The 20,008-nt window shown below is 42.6% G+C and overlaps 1 protein-coding gene across 2 annotated transcripts in view; it reads left to right on the top strand.

The window, feature by feature from the left end:
• LOC149867196 (aryl hydrocarbon receptor-like) overlaps positions 1-20,008 on the top strand; it is a 121,797-nt gene that overhangs the window by 96,765 nt on the left and 5,024 nt on the right. For both annotated transcript variants that reach the window (XM_090044952.1, XM_090044953.1), the window contains 6 exons: positions 4,047-4,170; positions 7,047-7,189; positions 8,340-8,542; positions 9,997-10,106; positions 10,910-11,051; positions 13,967-16,019. In XM_090044952.1, the coding sequence (XP_089901078.1) occupies positions 4,047-4,170; positions 7,047-7,189; positions 8,340-8,542; positions 9,997-10,106; positions 10,910-11,051; positions 13,967-16,019 (2,775 nt within the window). The remainder of the gene's footprint in view (positions 1-4,046; positions 4,171-7,046; positions 7,190-8,339; positions 8,543-9,996; positions 10,107-10,909; positions 11,052-13,966; positions 16,020-20,008) is intronic.

The following is a 20,008-nucleotide window of genomic DNA, read 5'->3' as shown; positions in this document are numbered from 1 at the left end:
TTATTAAAAATCAGGGTATTAGGATTTTACCCTGAAAAATACAACATGAACATCTAATTAAAGGCTATATCCTCATGGGAAGTATAGTTAGTTACACAATGTAGCCTTAACATTGTCAATGTCTGAGTGTCAGTGCTTAACTGTACAATTTTAACATTCCTTTGCTGCCTGGGGAGAATATAGAAATATATTCAGTTTACACCAATCTTTTTTGCGAAACTGATTTAATTTCCTGTAATACTCTGGTTATAGAAGCATTACCAACACTTTTCAGATGTTGTTTCTGAAATAAATCTTCTGCTGCAAGCTCAGTGCAACATCATTATGTCTTTTTTTTTTTGTTTTCTGAAGACTGCAAAATGTCTGTATCTGACATATTGCCTTACATTTTAGTTTATATTCCTATAGGGCGTATTATTAAAAGCTCTTCTATTTTCTCACTTATTCTTCTTTTCTCCTCCATACCAATCAGCTCAAATATTTGACTCTTATTAGTATTTTGTATATGGTGTTAACAACCCTTCCAACCTTTGTATTTTCCAAAGTGTTTTTTCATTTATCCACATTTACATAAAAATAGCTGTCTGATACCAGTATCTACCTGTAGATGTGGAAGGAAGTCACATTTCTTTTCACTGTTTGTTGGACACCACATTCACATAGGGAGCTGTCCAAGATGTTCATCTTATGAAGTGCTGTTTTGAAACATCTGTATCTAGCTCTCGTCCCAGTTATGACCATAAACTGCATTTAGCTGGAAGGCCTGGTGGCAACGTGATGGGGCTATTCATGGCAGGGTAGCTCCTCTAAAATACCACAACGTTGCAACCTCTAGAGTAAGGTGAGTATAGGTTACCTCAAACCCCTAACCCCAACTGCATTGTGGGTACTCCTTGGTTGGAGCAAGGCTAAGGAACATCACCCTGACAGAAAGGTGCCCTTGCTGGGGCATTGGGCAGTCAGCAGCAGCTCTAATCTGTTGCTCTCTGGCAGAAGCTACAACCATTGAGACACTGAACATCTGGACTTGGTCTGCCCTTTGGATTCTGTCTCAGTGATCTAAAGGGGGGATGGTAGGTGTAGGGCAGCCTCCACTCCTCCATACTCTTGCCTAGGCGTATGCACTGAATGTCTTGGTGTTATGGTCACATGGATCTATTGTGTGTATAGCGTGATCTAAAGGATTGATGGTTGCCAAGATGCACATTTCTGTTCACTCTCTGCTCATTCATGGATTCTTAACACTGATTCTTAACATTTAGTGTAGTTAGTATCTATTTATACAGAGTTTCCATTTTCTTTCAATTCTGTTTGTTTCTTGAATGTCTGAATTGCAACTTTGACACACAAGCATATTTTGAGCTCTGAATATCCAGGTGTATTAAATTAAGTTTCACATACAAACATGGAAAAAATGAGATCATCTTGGGTTTCATTAATTAACACGTCACAAGCCCTCATCAGGCAAAAAAGCTCTTGATATACAAGAGTTAGAAGACGCAAGATATACAAGGAACCCAGCTGAGGTGAGTTTTATGTATTTGGGTACAAAATGGGCTGTTGTAAGTATATGATGCATGTTACAATAACGTGCATTTTATGTATTGTGTACGTGTACATGCGCACAAAACATGTGTACGTTATTACAGGAGTGGGGCCAAAAGTTTTGTCTGAAAGCCTTTTTCGATGAAAAGTGGTGATTTGATGACCAGAATGTTTCATGAATTTATCTTGGGTTTACTAAATTGTTTGTACTGGGGGAGGAAGGAGGCTCTGAATTTCTTTCAGTTTTGTATCTGAAACTACTTCTCACTCTGAAATTTTCCATTTCATTTGAAAGAAAAAAACCCCTTAAAAATATGACACAAATCATTTTACTTTAGGACAACCAAAATGTTTTAAGCTGGCTCCAAATGACTTTTTTTAATTACCAGTGAATCATTTTTGTACAGTAAACACTTTAGGACATCTGAAAGTGTAACAGGGCTATATAGATTTTAAGGCCATAAAGATTTTAGGGTAAGACTATTGTAGTTACCTAGTCTTGCCTTCTAAATAATGCTCAGGCTGCTGTCAGATGTTAAATTAAAGGTCTGATGGGATCTGATGCGTGATCCCAACAATTGTACGTCCTGCCACGCCATTCAGGAATGATAGGAACCAGCCACAAAGTTATTACACATAGTTATTATGGCTTATTCTCTGTTTTATCTTTGAATGAATGTCTGGCCATAATGATTAATGTGTGGCCATATTATAATTAAGAATATAATAATAAGAGGGGACTAACCAGTTAATTATGTCTTAAGTATAACATTTGTCAGGGGCCTCAGGGATTTCTGCACTGCACTTATTTTTTATGGGATATCATCTCGCTGTTAGGTGCGGATTCAGATCTGATGAGAGCACTTGTTAACTTCTTGCACTCTCTCTAACACCAGGTCTAAATCTGCTCCCTTATTGAATGTGACTGTATCTAGACCTCAAGGTACTGGGAAGCAAATGTCATTGTGTAGTGTTTATCCCAAAAGGCAAAAATTAGAGCTTATCCAATGAAAGCAGTGCACGTGGCAGGAAAAGAATTTTATTTCTAAAGATTCCAATGGGTTGTTGTTAATAACCAAGAATCAAAAACATTGTGAAACTCTCTTTGAAGAACTTGGCAGTTCCTTTTTTAAAATCAAGGAAACAAAGCTTGTTTTCATCTTCCCTTTGGCTGCAGGCTAGTGAATACACTTACTCTGTTAAATGACTAGGCTACAATTCAGCGTTGAGAGCAGGAGTCCAGTGTGGTACTGGTAGCAGTTAAGAAATCAGTGCAAAAATGTACTTGGTGGCTAAGGACTGTTTGCCGTTTTAAAATAATTGATGGCTGCTATGTAAATATCTTGCACAAGAGATGGCTTGGGAACAATGATGAAGGAAATGTTGAGCCTAGTGCCATCAGGAAAATAATAGTGTCTATAAAGCATATTTTAATTTAAAAAATGTTTTCCATTGCCAGCAGTTGGCTTTCAGCTGATGCTGTTAATTCTTTACAGCTGAACTAAAAATAAAATCCCTACAAACAGCCTAAACTGAAACTTCTTAAAGGTTCTCCACCATGGCTTAAGCCATTTGTGGGGAAGCTAGAGAGAGTCATTAAATGTAATGAGTCTGCTTGATTTCCATGAGTCATGCAAGGAATTCCTCAGACACACTCCTTTTGAAAGTAGTTTTATATTACATCAAGGACTGAATCGGTCCGTGTGTCCTTTGTATGGGGTCCAGGAGGCTGATTTCTCTTTTCAGCTAGGAACACTTCAGAGCCAAAAGGCCTCCTCCTTTGAAATGACACCATTATTTGTTTTCAGTACTTGGTGCCTGTCAATGCTCTCCACAATGCACTGTGGAGTTCCCTGTCAGCGAGATCATCACTCAGAGTTACAGACATGTGTCTTCATGCATCAGCCATGTTGCAGGGAAGGCATGTAACAGGATGAAGCCTCTTGCCTGTTGTTGTATTCCCTTTTGAATTCAGCCACCTTTGGTGTTGCAGGTCTGGGACCAGTACAGCAGAGGGAATGTAGCCTAGGGCTCTGGTCTGCAGTTTTCTGCCTGGCTGTGCCAAGGACTTTGTTACTTCATTACTTTTTAACTTATTTACCCCCTCCACCATATGCCTGTTGTGTAGCTATAGAACCTAAATTATTTGGAGCAGGACTCTGTCACTAGGCATGTGTTTACAGAGCCCACACAGTGGTTTTCTAATACAGACCATAAGATTATAACCCCGCTTTTAGAGTTTCTGTTTCCCAGTGAGTATGAATGAAAAGATTATGCTGATTGTTTAACTCTATTGCTAGGCACATGTTTTGCTGCTATTTGTAGTATGCCTGGTAGTGCTGACGAGGTCAACCTGCTGTGCAGTGATGAGCAAGGGAGACAGGTCCCAGGGCAGTGGTGCTGCAATGGATTAGTTGTGCATTTTGGTGCCTTGCTCTCTGCATCTTCATTTCAATGCATAGATAGTATCCAATGGCGTATTCTTCTTAATTTCTTTTCAGTCTGATCTCATCTACCAAAGTGTGTATGAGCTGATCCACACTGACGATAGAGCCATGTTCCAGTGCCAGCTGCATTGGGCCTTAAATCCACCGGCATCCAATAAACCAGACCAAAGCACAGATGGTGAGTGATTTTACAGTGAAACCTATATTGGTGGCTTCCACTGCTCAACCAGAGTTTGCAGGACAAGCTCCATACAAGCCAAACCCTGGGATGCTGAGGAATTCTACAGCAAACAAGGAGCAGTGAAATGCAGTATGGGCCAGTCTCCTGCTCTAGCAGGCCTCTTGTTCTCAAAGGGCATGTCTACACCACATTCCTGCCACTTCCAGGGACGGGGTTGGTCTTCGACACACCCTACTCACCTGCTTCAGCTTGCATGAGTCAAACCTGGGAAGGAGATAGTGAAGCTTCTTCAGGGATACCCCCTGCTGCCTCTCTGAGCTCAGTTTCCAGAAGGTGCTCCCTCTGGAGCACCTTCACTGCCACATTTCTGAGCTTGGTGTGTGCTAACAGAAATGCGTGGGTGGGGCCTGATTTAGAGCAGCCTACCAGGAGTCCCTGCTCTAAATCCTTTACCTGCACTTAGATTAGGCTCCAGACCACAAAAGCCAAGAAGTGACAGTGCATTCGGTGACTGTTTTGAGCACAATGGAGTCCCAAACAAAACTTAACCCTAGTGGGATAATCGAACCTGTTGTATTAGGCATGAGAGCCAGACCAAATGAGCAGGCTTTGGATGGAGGATGCAGTAGAGCAACATTTGGTTCTTAAAAGGGAACCCACTTTTTATTTTCCAGAATTAGAGCCTTTTGGCTCATGAACCTCCACAGATTTACCCCTATAGCTCTTGGAAAAGTCAAGGTCAGGTTGATGGAATGACCCTGAGCTCTGGGTATAACTCAGTGCCCCCCAGGGTAGCAGGGATCTGTGTCCCAAGAAAGCCCTAGAAAAGTTATGATGTGCACTACCTTGAGATGCACAGTTTTTCTCAGTATAGTAGTGGTGAGAGCGCAGAACATGTCAGTCTTCACTCGTGGAATCACGTACACACCGTAAATGGGGTAGCAGCAGATGACCTTCAGGGACAAATAAACAATTTCCCCTCTGGCACTTCATGGAGGAAGGAGCAGAGCCACTGAAATAGAAACCTGTCTGTCCCTGTCCCTAATCATATGAAAACTTGGCAGAATGTCTGCTGACACATGAGCCCTGCCTGTTCTTAAGGAACCTTAAAGAAGACCCGCAGTCTTATTCTGTAACTAGCCAAGAATAGCCAGTAAAACCTGAGGGAGTTGGATAAAACCTGAGCTATCTGAATACATCTTTCAGAATAAACCTTCCAGCCAAAGGGAAGATGAGGTCAGGCAGGAACATCCAAGTTTGGTAACGTTAATTTTGCTCCTGTATGAGCTACCTCAAACATCTCAACAGCATGAAGAACAATCTTACCCCTAATTGTGAGTCTTCTAGGCTTGTGTAGGTCAGACTTGCAAGATTTAATCATCTGGTGCTTTTGTTTACTGTATGAAGTTCTTTTTTTTAACAAAAAGGAACAAATCTGTGCTATTTTTCTTTGGCGTCACTCTAGTCTCTGTGGTATGTGCCTGATGGATGGAATCACTGTCCCAAGCTTGTCTTTATTGCGGCTTTAAACAAACATGTTTAGTACAGCACTGATGATTTATTAGCAAATTCGTGTTTGAGATGCCAGCTAACCCTGCTAAGATACTTGCAGTACCCTCATTAGGAATCATGTGTAATCATGGCTGGTCAGTCTTTTTTTTCTTTAATGGGAAAAAATGCAAAACTATTATTGACTGCCAATTTCCTATGACAGATTTCACCCTAAAATTTGAAGTCACTGAATTTAATAATATGCAAAATCTTAAGACAGATATTGAAGGAAAGAATAATAGAAGAAGTGAAAAAAACAGAAAATGGGACAAAACACAACATGGTTCTAGTCAAGGAAGTTTGTGTCAGATGAATTTAATACGCTTCTTGAACAAAATAGTTGACTTCTTAGGTAAGGGCAAGGCCTGGGGCCTAGTTTATGTAGTTATAAGCCAAGATTTTGATATTGTCCCTCATGGAAAAAATAGTGGCCGAGCTGTGAATAATGGGAATCAGTATTACAGCTGTGAGCTGGAGAAGGAGTTGATTCAAGGGAGAATATAGTAGGTCACATATTTTTGGCTTCTGTGGGCTTTTTTCTCTTTCCTCTGAAGTATTGGGCATTGACCACAGCTAAGGCTGGGAGTTCTGATGGGAGCGCACTGGTGTTCCTGCTGGTACCTAGAAACCTCCAAGGATCCAAGCTAGAGGGTCTTTTGTTCTTCTGCTCAGGGTCAACAATAACTGCCATATTGGAACTCAGAAAGGACCTTTTCCTGTAGGTCAGATTGACCATATACAAGGCAAAGCCTGTTTCTAGTCTTGGCAAGATTGGATTCTTACGATTTATCTTTGGCAGAAGTAGCAAGGGTTTTTTTTTTTCCTATATCATATATTGGACCAACTGTATAGTTGGAAGAGATGATGGACAAGCTTTTAGTCATAAAGCGCCATTCATATGTTTTCACAGTCTTGTCACTTTAATATTAATTAGTATTAATATTAATTAGTATGACTATTTCAATAACACTTTTTAAGGATATTTAATTCTATTGTAGACTGAAACAGTGCCTGAGGCTTTGCAGCAGATCAGCCCATTGAGAGCAAGTAACAGGCTTGGAAAAGAAGCCCTTGCAGTAGGCATCCCGGTAGAGCTTTGCAGCGGTGCTATCAGGAAGGTTCTGTTAACCTCTCAAGTGCTTGGGTGTCTTCTCTCAGCACCAGAGGTCTATGTGTGCATGGCCCTTGAGTGTCTTCAGTCCTTCCCATGCCTGCCATCCCTGCATTAAGGACACAGCTTGACCTGGACTGTTCTGAATTTGTATAAACACATGTTCTTGTCCTTTGGGACTGTTTTGTTTTCTCCCCATGTGATTTCACAGCTATGCCCATGAGCCAGACCTTTGTAAACAGCAACACTACCACATATGATCCCCAGCACCTGCCTCCTGAAAACTCCTCCTTCTTGGAGAGAAGCTTCATCTGTCGGTTCCGCTGCTTATTGGACAACTCCTCAGGATTCCTGGTAATGCTTGCAAGCCATTTGTTCCCCTTCCATGCTTTCCCTCTTGAAGCCATGGTCCAAAGAGCAAGACTCCTGAGTAGAGGGATGTTTCTACTGCGGGCTGAAACAAACTTGTGGGAGTAGAAAGAGGAAGGTATATCTCTTTATTTGTGCTGCTCCATTGGAAATCAGCAGAACTCTGCCAGACTCTGAATCAGAGATGATCCTAGCAGGGTGCAGGGCCCGGGGCAAATCAGCCTGTGTGGGGCCCAGATGTGAAGAAGCCGGCGGCGGTGGTGGTTGTGGGGGGGAGGGAGGGAGTGATGGCCAGACATGAAGGCAGCAGCAGTGTGGAGTCACCAGCACCAGGTGGGCCTTGCAGGAGGGGACACGGCCTATCCGCCTGGCTCTGTAGGGCCCCCCAAAGTGCAGGGCCTGGGGCGATGGCCCTGATTTGCCCTCCCCTAGGGGTGGCCCTGCTTTGAAAGTTCTCTTGATGTTCTCCTTTTGGGATGAGAAATTGGAGACAAAGGATGGCTCTGTGGTAGGCTAGGGGCCCAGAAAACCCATGCTTAGTTCTCTGATTCCTACAGACTTTCTGTGGGCTGTTCAGCACATCACTTAGACTATGTCCACACTGTAGTTGGAGGCATGAACGCAGTGTGGGTAACCATATCTGATCTGATCTGAACCATATCTGATTTAGCTTTAGTCTAGTTAGTTTGGATGCCCTAGAATGGGCTTCAGCCTGCTAGGGGTCAAAAACAGATACTTAGGTTGCCAGTATCTACTAAAGCAAAGCACATATCATTATGCTTTGACTGCTGTTGATACATGGGTTGGCTTAATTAAAGCTTGCGTGGGGGTGCTTACTCAGTCTGCATACATACCCCTAAAGCAGAGTGGGAACACCAAGGAAACAGAGTGGGAACAGTCTTCTCCCATAAGTCAAATTGGGGTAATAGCTTTGCCTGCCATCTGTTTAGCAGGGACCATTCCTTCCGTCCTCATGGAAATACTGTGCAGGTGGATTCTTTTATATCTGTTAAGGTGCTCACATGATTCACTGATGGGGACATTATGACACTTGGATAACTAGATTCATGTAGTGACTTTTCACATCATCACTGTGTGTCTTCCTCATCCCCATATTTTTTTTTCTCCCCAAAAGGCTTTGAATTTTCAGGGTCGCTTGAAATTCCTTCATGGGCAGCAAAAGAGAGCTGCAGATGGGTCCCTCATGCCTCCCCAGCTGGCTCTGTTTGCCATCGCAACTCCTCTCCAGCCTCTCTCAATCCTGGAGCTTCGAACCAAGACATTTATCTTCCAGACTAAACACAAGCTGGACTTTACTCCCACTGCCTGTGATTCAAGGTATGGTATAGCCCAGGGGCGGGCAATTATTTTGAGCAGAGGGCTGAGTTTTGGCAAGTCATTGAGGGCTTCACAACAGGCAGCCCAGGGCAGATAAATATTAATTTTCTAAAATTTTTAGGGGCCCTGCGGGCCAGATAGAAAGGCTTGGCAGGCCATATCTGGCCGCCAGGCTGCATTTTGCCCACCCCTGGTATAGCACTTCCATCAGCAAGGTTTTGCAGTGGCCGGCTGAAAAAACCCAACTCGGGTCTGAGAGAGGTTGGTGCTTCTGACCTGGCTGCAGTTTCTCTGTGCTGCCCAGCCATGGCATGGGCAAAGCTCCACCGAACCCCTTCCTTGTTGGAACACTGACAGTACCCTCCAGCTCTGCAGGTTGGATCCAGTGGCTCCAAAGTTTGCTGGTAAAAGCTGCTGTTATGGCTGTAGCAGAACGAGAGGAAACATCAGATTATGACTCTGGCCAAGTAGAGGACAAAACAGAGAAAGAAAAACTTTGGTTATCTAAACTTTTGTTAGTACCAGTAAATAACCAAGATTAAACTTAGATACATTTAAAGGGATACCATCACCATAACAGCAGCATTCCCTCTAAGCTGTGTGGCGTGCACAGCTGTGGAGGTGTGCCTGGCAATGCAGCATGAGCACGCCTGCACGGCTGTGCACACTGTGCAGCTGAGAGGGAACGCTGCGTAACAGTCATGCTTTTGTTTCAAAAGATCATTTTTGCTATGATTCTTCACTGGAGTTTTCAGTGGAAGCCTGCCTTTTGCTGAAATTTAAGGGTTGCGGGGTCACCACCTTGAGCCACAGGTATTTACAGGCCATACATACAATTCACAATTACTGGGCTATTGTACCTTGCCTTTCCATGCACTAGACTGAATGGTACAAACTTTTAGCTCTCAGATCATCCAAAGGTACCTGTAAAAGGAGAGATTTAGGTAGAAAATACTAAGCACAATCCTACTCAGGCTGTTCATTAATAGGAACGTGGTGATAATTAGAGACATAGGAAATGTTTCAACAGAACACTTGGTTTTGTCAGAAGATGCTGGTTTATTAAAATTAAAACCTTCCACAGGAACATTTTGATTTTGATGCAGTTCTGAAGGCCTAGAGGCAGGTTTTGGACATCTGATAGACTGAGGTTGAGCTTACAAAAGCTTGTGCCAGCCACAGCAGACCTTCCTTGTAAGATCTTGAGATTTCCTTCAGTCTACCACAAAACAGAACCGTTTTCAAAATCTTGGACTTTTTCTTGAAAAGGACAATCCTGCTCATCTTTTGCATTAGTTGTGGTTAATGCTACCAGCATTAGTCCATGTTATCAGATAAGCGACTAGGTTGGATTGAGCTCCAGTTGGTAGGCCACTGCAATTTTGTTCCCTTGCATCTATCCTCAACTCTAAAGTTTCTGTTAACTCTGGTTTTGGGGGGGTGTTTTTTGACAGAGGAAAGGTGGTGCTAGGGTACACAGAAACCGAACTCTGTATGAGAGGCTCTGGGTACCAGTTTGTCCATGCAGCAGACATGATGTACTGCGCAGAAAATCATGTGAGAAGTAAGTTTGGTGCTGCAATTGAACATCTAAATTCCTACTTGGTTAATATCATTGTACTGTTTTGTTTTGCTTGGGGCTTGTCTAAATGGGGAGATTTAGCATCAAAATGATGTTACTATCGTTATACCAGTATACCTCCCACATGTGGACAATTTTATTCTGGCATGAGTGCTTTTGGAGATAAATACAACTAGAAAAGGACACTCTTATCTTGCATGTAGGGATTTACAGTGATATAACTAGAGTAGTTTAATTATTTTCCATAAATTTATAACTACATGAAGACCAGTCCTTACTTCTGACTCACAGACTCCCATGCCCTTCTAGTCCAGAGATATCCATTGAGTTAAGCTGTGCAGTGCTTCTGTAGACAGATGTCCATAAGGAATATGACCCAAAGCAGAAATTGATTGTTTATAATGCTCGTTTGATTTTTATCATAGCTCCCTAGAAATCTTCAGGGCTTTCTTAGGCTTTCTGTAACCCTAACCCTTCCAATGTTTACTTAATATTGGAGAGAATTCGCAGGCATGGAATAATCACAAACCTGAGTCAAATTCAAGGTTCATCTGGCCCCGTGTCCTGTCTCTGACAGTGACTGAAACCAGCTGCCTGAAAGGTACAAGTAAGTACCCTGCAATAGGCAGAAACGGATCATCTTCTTGCCAGAGAAATCCCCTTATCTGTGAGATGCAATAGCTGGGGGGGGGGGGGGCGGGGAGAAGGGGGGGGCAGGCAGACTGAGGGACATTTGTTGATTATAAAAGTTTTGCTGAGCTTACACTTCCTTCTGTTTGTTGTAGTGATGAAAACTGGAGAAAGTGGAATAACTGTCTTTAGGCTACTGACTAAGAAAGCAGGCTGGGTCTGGGTCCAGGCAAATGCAAGGCTGGTGTATAAAGGGGGTCGTCCAGACTGCATCATTGCCAGACAGCGGGCCCTGTCGTAAGTATTCCTTTGAATAATGTGAGTGAAACCTTGGCCCCATTGAAGTCAGTAGCAAAACTTCAGTGGAGACAAGATAACACCCTGTAGCTCCCAATCCTATTTGCAAGGATAAAATCACCTGCCAATGCAGTGGAGTTAAAATAGCACATGGAATTAAAAATAGCAGATGGTCTCTAATTACTATGTTTCCAGGTTCCCCCAAGGAAAGGATTTAGATTTGGGTACCCTCCCTAAATCAGAGGCTGCAAAGAACTGTGGGCATACAACTTGAATGGCACTCAAAAACCAGCAAACACAAGTAGTGTTGTCACACAGAAAGGGATCACTATTGAATATGGAGATTTTTTTTGCTAGACTGCAGAATAGCATGTTCCTTCTTTCAGTAATGTTTTGCACATATTGTCACTCTCATCCTCTGTGTACTGGTGGGATCATGTCAGTAGGACTCAGATCCTGCCTACCACCAGCCTATATGGAGAATTGTCTCTTAATGTTTATTTCTTTGAATGTGGCATCAGTGCCTTGATTCTGATGTAGTAAGCGAGCTCTGTTTCTGCTGGAAGATGGGAGGCAGGTGGCAGTCTGAGAATTTTTTGCTTCCCTTCCTCTTTCTCAAGTTTGCAAGGCCAGACCTGCATAGGATGATGGGATGATAGGAGTGTAGGGGATGCAACAAAAGAAATGAAACACCATCTGCTTATCAGGCCTATATCAGGCCCACATCTCCTGGGATTGACTGGGGAGCTAGGACTATAAGAGCCAGAAGGAAAACCTAGAATATTTCAGGAACAATATGTTGCCAGTAAAACGTCTCCGGCTATGAAGTTCTTTCCTTTGGTAGACTGGAGCAGTCTCATTTCTGTCTAAGCACAGACCACCTTGATATGTACCTCTTTATATTATAGACCTCCTCCAAACAGGGGACAGTAATTCATCCCACTCTCCTTAAACTAGCAGAGGATCCTTAAAAATATAATCAAACCAACTCTGTACCCATTGAAATCAAGAGAGACTCCCACAGACTTCAGTAGGTACTGGATCAGGAATGGCTTTTGCGTGAGTGTGATGAGAGCAAGTGAGAAAATAGGTACCTGACTGGTGTCACCTCTGAGGGTTAAATCGTGGTTACCTCTGTATGCAATGCAGATGGATGCAGGAGAGCATGTAGATCCTGGAGAAAAAGGTAACTTTGTCCCCTATGAATATTCATTTTAATGAAACTGTAATATTACATTCTGAATATTCAGGTTTAATATTTTCCTAGTACCTGTATATTACAAAGCATTTCAGGTAAAAGGTTATTATTAGCTGCTGATAGGATGATGATAGTGGAGGTGACTCAGTCCAATGAAATGCAGTGTTTGTACTATTTTCACAGGGTAATCTCACTGAATAAGTAGTCCCCTAGCACAGCTGGCAGCACAGATGTGGAAAGTCCATAATATGTACATTGGACTCATTCATTTTAGAGTGTGATTAACCTGTTTCCCCCAGTGGACTGTTTTGCAAGACATCAGTATAATTCCACACAATTTCCAATGTAAAGAGGACCACAAGTCCTTGTAGACTGTTGCTTTTGAAGACTGGGTGGAGTAGGCATTGCCTCCTAGCACAGTACGCTAATCTGCTACTATCCTGTAGATTAGGGTTCTCATGCATTTCCTGCCAGCCTGCAGCTAAACAGAATTTAAGGGAAAGAGTGATACCAGAAGGATGAACAATCAAGTGCCAAGGTAGACAAAGATGGAGAAACATGTGGAAGAGAAAGAAAATGCAATGCAGGATTAGAGACAGAAAGGGGGAAATAATAGTTAAGTGCCTAAATACCTTTAAAAATATGAGCCTGAGTAAATTGGGAGCACAGGTCCTACTGAAAATCCTTGGCATATGTCCTCCTAACTCCCAGTGGTTGTTTTGAAACTTTCTCCCTATGTTAGGCATAATCACAATAAGTCCTATTCATAAATGCTAGGGATCTCAATAGCTCATTGAGTCTGACCCCCTGCCTAGGTAGGAAAGAGTGCTGGGGTCAGATGACCCCAGCCAGATGCCTATCCAGCTGTCAAAAGACCAGGGCTGTTGTTAGGAGTGGGATTTGAACCCACACTTCCATGGGAGACTACAACCTGAACATAGTGTCTTAGACCATTCAGCTATCCTGACATCCTGTAGAAAAGGAAAGTCAGATGTATTGATGGATCAGCCAGTATGTTTAAATACACAGGGACAAAAGAGCAAGGTTTCCTGACTGCCAAAGAAACAGTGTAATAAGAAATGAGGGATGCCACTTTCAAAAGTACCCAAACTTTGCCTAATTGTGCCCCTACTTTTAAGTCAATAGTGATGTTCCTCAAAAGCAGCGGTGATTGTTCAACAGTGAGTACCTTTGACAATTCCACTGTATGAAAATACACTTTGGCTAAGGACAAAGTAGTCTGCATTAGACAGCTGGTTAGACTAGCGGATCCTAGCTGACTAGCTATGAACAAGCCGACTGATTTAGGTACAGTTGATTGTGCCTTAAGGCAGGGGCATGGACTAACTGTCCCTTCTAGCCTTATTTTCTATGATTCTAGCTGGTCCCTTCTGGCCTGTACTTAAATAAATCTAGAAGTCTGAATAAATTGCTTTTCAGACAGATTAGTCAAGCTACGTTGAAACAAGCCCCAGCTCCTCAGTTCCATTTGTCAGAGTGGGTACAGTTCTTATTTCTGAGCAAGTGAGCCAGTTATACAACCTGTGCAATAAAGAGGAGAGTTTTAAATAAATCTCACCCCCTCCTAACACCAAAACAGAATGTTGGCTCTTGTCTCACACTCCGATTGCTGTGTTTCTTTGTCCAGTCCCACAGACTCCGTTGTACTTTTTCCACTTTTCTCAGGCTTTTTAACATTGCATTCCTGTACCTGCAGAAATGAAGAAGGAGAGGAGCATTTGCACAAGCGGAGTCTGCAGCTGCCTTTTAGCTTTGCCACAGGGGAAGCAGTCCTGTATGAGAATAACCTTCCAGGATTCCTGGACTCTTTCCAAGCAAAGACAGGGTCAAAAACAAAGAAAGATGCCCTCATGGAACAGGACTCAATAGATCCCAACTCTCTTCTAGGAGCCATGATGAAACAAGATGAATCCGTGTATGTCTCCCATGCCAATAATGTGCCACAACTCTCCTTGGCAGATATCCTTGATGTGGTAGAAGAGCCATGCCAGAATGAAAGAAACGAGGGAGACATCAAAGAAGAAAATAACCCATTCCTGGTCATCATTGAAACTCTCTTTGAGAAGAACAGCAGTAATAGTAACATTTGCCAAACTCTGCAGAACCTGGATGTAGATGACCTGCAATTACAGCACTGGGAAGAAACCTTGCTCAACATGGATGTTGATGAGCCAGTGGCCCAGGACTTCCATAAGCATCTGGGCGATGAGGTGGCATCCTATGTGGAAGAGATGCTGTATAAGAAGGATAATGGAAAGAATATGGACTTCCCACAGTGCAGTGCAACTGCTTCATCTCAGGCCATTATTCAGCAAATTCCACTGCAACAAATTCAACAAAGTTCTCACCTGAGCACACTTCAGACTCCGCTCAGAAGTAATGTGACATGCAGTGAGCAAAGCACTCCTCCAGGGTATCTCCAGCGCTGCTGGGGGACTGAACCATCAATTTCTGCCTTACCTGTATTCCAGAATCCAATGCAGTTCTTACCACAAAGCACACTAGGCTCCGACCCTCAGGTTCCTGTAGTTGCTGCTACGCCCAAAAAATTCTTTTCTAGGCCAAAAAAACAAGCACCATTTGACCAACCAGATTTGCTGAGAGGGAATATTTCTTATCCCTTGGGTTCCATTAACCAGCCAACTGTTGGAGTTAATGAAATAAATCCTGTACAGGTATGTCAGCGAAAGGGTACTGTTCCAGTTCCCTTGAAAAATCTCATTCCTAAAAATCAGATGCAGCTGGACTCCAATCTGATTGGCTCAAATCATGCCATTCCCTTAAAAGTGAACCAACAAGACAGGCAGCAGCATGACCTGCTGGTGTCAATGAACTCAGTCATTGGTTTCCATCAGGATAATTCTCCAGGAAGTCACCCTTCAGATATTTGGAAGTCCCCTGTTCAGAATCAGGTGCAAATCAACCCGGTGCAGATGGAGCCACAAGCTCTACTGGCAGACGGCCAGCAGAATGTGTTTGGATCACGAGTCACCAATCCATGGATGTCATCATCACAGACCACCCATTACACAGGTCAGGGTGTGCAGGGGCTTGGTGTAACACAGCATAATGCAATACCTGCTTCTCTTCTGCAAAAATCGAGTCCAGTAGAGTCTGAGCAGTTGTGTGGAAGCCATTCCTTTCCAAAACAAGTAGCTTCACACAAACCTCACCCAATACCAAACTTTTATGATAAGGAGCAACGACAGATTCTTCAGACTGAACAGTTGTTAACAGAGCAACAACAGCTATTGCAAGCAGAGCTACACCACCAGGTGCACTGCAGGCCAGCCCAGATGCAAGACAATGGATTTCCACTGATCAGCTGCTTGGAATCAAAAATCCAGTCTCACTCTCAGGTGGGAATGCAGCAAATGGATGGTGTTTTTGAAGCTTCACTGAAGTTGTCATCAAATGGCACCTTACCTAGCAGTGTTGTGCAATCTCCATGGGAATATGCAAGTAGTGAGCCACCCTTTGAAAATGATGCTGAATTGGCTAAAGCAGCTCATACCACATGCCTTCTGCAGCAACCAAATACTGCGCCCTGCCATGCTGGAAGCAACCCAGAAGGACTGTGTTATTACCAAAGGCCTACAGAAACTGTTTTGGGTTCCTTGATAACTTCTCCCTTGGTTGGTTTGAGAGCAAATTCCTACCCACATGAACCAAATTTGCCTCCCATGTCAATAACAGAAGGACAATTAAATGGGCAGCAGCAACTTTTCACTTGCAATATTCAGTTCAAGGTAAGGCAGGCTCATGTTAACCAGATTGTTTAAAATCAGCTAATTTTTTTTTTTTTTTTTTTTTTTTTTTTTACACCTTATCAGCAAGGTATAAAATCAGCTTGGACCTGAAATGGTCTAGCTGTGCATGTTCAGTGACAGTAGTTACATTTTGAAAAGTAGTTGGTAATTTTGACTTTCTTGTGTTTTGGGGCATCTGATTTGAACATAGAGAGGGACCCTTGGGGCTTCCTGAAAAATCAGGATCTGTTAGGGTCTGAAAATTGCCAGCCAAGATAGAACTGGTGAGGAAATTTTCAATTTACATGGTTTTTGTTGGAAAATGCAGATTCATCAAATGTACAAATTTTACATGGAAACATACCAGCTTTGTCAAGAACATTTTCCAAGTTCCAGATAAAATTCTGGTGCAAATGATACCAAAATATGGAGTCCCTTGGGAAAGTTTAAATATCCCATGTTTAAATACTTTTTCTACTTGATTCAGACTAACTCACAAAGCCATAGGGTCACTGTTTTGATCTCTGGCTGGGTAAGTATTTGTGCAAAATGAAATTGCTTCAACAAAAAGGCTGAGAGAGACATTTTTAAAAGTCTGTCTCTAAGTCTTACTAACTGCTAAGCAATTGACTTAGTAATTAGTGTCCTCCTGCAATGTAAGAGTCTTAAATTCAAGTCCTGCTCTGGATCAGGGTGTCTCCTATGAGCCAGGTGAATGCCCTAACCTCTGAGTTATTCTAGGTGAGTCTCTCTCCCTCTCTCTCTCCCCCTTACTCTGTCTCTGGCTGCTCTGATTTCTTCTCTATTTATTTAGGACAGTACTTTCTTCATGTTTTCTCTATTGTTGTTAATGAGAATTTATCTCACTGAGGCTATCGCTATCTTTGTTTTCATTAAGTCATCTTCTCTTGCAGATACAAATTTGGAAACGTAGTTGGAACTTGTAAGGGTCTTGTTATGTCTTCTGTGTTTTAATGGTTGAGTCATTAGTTCATGGATTTAAATAGGAAATTACCACAGCTATATGCCACATTGCTGTTATACCTTTTTTACAGATGGAGGCTTAGGCTCAGAGGAACTGTAAGCAATCTGCTGAAAGTCATACAAAAATGTATAGAAAAGGGAACTAAACCTAAGCATAACCTGGTATCATAGCCATAATCATCTCCTTTGCCTTTGTAGGCTGTTAAGGAGGCTAATTTTATATCCCAGTAAAACATAGGCATTCTGAGCCTTGCTTCTGAATTTTATTGATACAGGCCACATACATTTTCTCTTCCTGTTTTTGGGACGATAACATTGTGAAATTTCATTTGGAGATGAGCTGAACAAAACAGCTCTAAGATTTATTTATATGAACAATTGTGTCATCGAGTTATGGACTAGCTCCACGTCTCCAGGAATAATCTCTCTTCCATTCCTAGTGTAACTTAACATTTTATTCCCTATTTGGTGGCCCTTGCATACTTTGGAGTGTGTTACTGAATTGTGAAAACACACGTGGAGATTACTGACTCTGAAATTAATTTGGAGTCTGCCCATTTTTGTAGGTAGTTTAGTCTTCCTACTTATGTCTTATTTTATGCTCATCTGTAGTGAATTTAATCTGCCCGTATAATGCTCACAGTTTTATGAGAAAAAAGACCTAACAGCTTGAACGTATCCCCCATTTACACCTCTTCCACAGGAGTAAAAAATGAATGGCTATACAATGTAAAGCCATGCATTGGTATAAGTTAGTAACATCTGGTGTAGCAGTACCATGGGAAAGGCATCAGTAAAAACACAGTTTGGTGTTACCTGTCTCTAGTTATCCAGGATAGCTGACAACTCAAAGCAAGCAAGCTGTTATCTGCTTCCTGCCATCTTGTGGGAAAGCACTGTAATAGTCTTGTAAAGTTGCAGTTGTGGCAGATATGTTGGATAACTGATTATTGGTGTGTTCTGGATTCCAGTGAATTTTGAACTGTGTAAAAAAACCCAAAAAACCAAAACAAACAAACAAACAAACAAACAAATTAAGATTATATCTGTATTGGCATGTTGTGTGGCCAGCCCTTAATGGACTTTTTCTCCCTAATCTTGCTTAATCAGAATAAATACCTATCCACCTACTTGCTCATCTTTGTGTTTTGTCATTAATATCAACATAATTTATTGAATGCCTCCACTCCTAAGACTGATCCTTGAGTACCCTAATCAGATCATAGGAAATTAGAGCTTGAAGGGAATCTCGTTAGATCATTTAGTCTAGTTCCCTGCTCAGGAAAGAATTATCTTCAGTCAAGTATCTAACCTGAAAATCTTTAGGGATGGAAGTTCCACATCTTCTCTAGGTAGCCTGTCCCAATGGCTGACCTCATAGTCACAAAATTATTCCTAATCTCCAACCTCTGCTACAGTTTGAGGCCATAGCTTCTAGTCATGTCCACGACAGCCACAGAGAAAAGCCCATCTTCATCCTCTTTATAATCATCATTCAGGTATTTAAAGATTTATCAAATCCTCCCCTCAGTTTTCTCTTCTCCAGACTAAATAACCCTAGTTCTTTCAGACTTTCCTCATGTGTCATGCTTCCCAAGGCTATAATAAGGATTTATATTTGTATACTGTGTATCTGCCATTTAAACAATCATTTAACCTACGTTGTAGTTTATAGTCAAGTTTTTTTTCTCTTCACCCTGTTTCCTTAAATAGCCCTTAGCAAGGAACATTTCAAAAGCTTTGTAAAAGCAATGACAATCATAGTCACTCAAGCTGAGACATGTATGTCTACATCAGTGGTTCCCAACAGAACCTGCCAGGGGTGCCACAATGCTGGTGCTGCTACTGCAGAGAGAAATTGCCCTGCATGGCTTGTTTTCAGAAGGTACCTTGGAGCCAAACTGAGAAGTGGCCACAGTGGAAAGGTGTGCCGACTTGTATTACGCTATGGGGGAAGGCTCATCACTGCTGCTGCAGCTCTTTCTGGTTGTGAGGTGCCTCCTGAAAACCAAGATGCGTGGGGCAATTCTACCTGGTGTCAGTGGCACTCCTCTCCAGGTTGCCAGAGCGTTGGGTTGAGCGTTGTGTTGAAACTGCCCCTCCTACTTCAGTTTTGAGAAGGCACATCAGAACCGAGCCAGAATGAGCTGCAGCAGAAGCCGTGCGCCTGCTTGCATAATGTAATGCCACTTCTCAGGGCAGCTCTGACATACCTCCCAAAAATGAAGGCACCCAGAATTGTCCTATATGCCCTGTGCACCTCTGGTTCTGGGAGACACTGGGCAGGGAAGGGCTGTGGTAAGAGCACAAACTCCCTCCACAACTGGTTCCCTTTTTGCCTCAGCAGGAGATGCACAGAGCAGTTCCACCTGGCAGAGGCTGCAGTGGCAGTGGGGTAATGGATTCAATGCCTAAGATATTAATGAAATAATTATGTTTATATTATAATATGCATGATATATTTAAGTTATTTTTAAATGAGGTGTTCCTACATTTTGAAAAGATTTGGAGGGGTGTCTTGAGTCTAAAAAGGTTGAGAACCACTAGTCTGCATTGACCTGTAGAGCCAGACTTGAAGCATCCCAGGCTCCCATGAATCTTCTGTATTGTATCTTGTAATCTGCACCAAAGGGATCTGTATTATGCCACTTCTTTCTTGAGCATGGCTGTCAAGCTCCCTCCTGGAGCCCTTCTAGGGACCTGTCTGTAGATGCATAACAGACAGCCCCATCTAGGCTTTTCTCGATATAGACAGAGGACGCGTGGCACAAGGAGCCTGGAAGTCTGGAACAAGAGATTGTGGGATTTCTGTTGGCAGACTTCCTGTGCTCAAGGCCTACACTTCCAGGTAAGTTCCACACCCATTGTAGGTAGCAGTGGAGCAAGTTCACCCAGAAATTTAGCAGAGCCTTTTGGGGTTTGTCCGGACTGTTGCTGGAAGGTGATCTTACAGGTTTGCAGTCTTGGCTTGAACGGGGGAGAATGAGTTTATATGCCAGTCTGAT

The sequence above is a fragment of the Crocodylus siamensis genome, chromosome 4 (assembly GCF_052110815.1).
Source record: "Crocodylus siamensis isolate JL-2025a chromosome 4, ASM5211081v1, whole genome shotgun sequence".
NCBI lineage: Eukaryota > Metazoa > Chordata > Crocodylia > Crocodylidae > Crocodylus > Crocodylus siamensis.
Note: the sequence above shows the minus strand (reverse complement) of the source record. Positions and strands in the feature narration are given on the sequence as shown.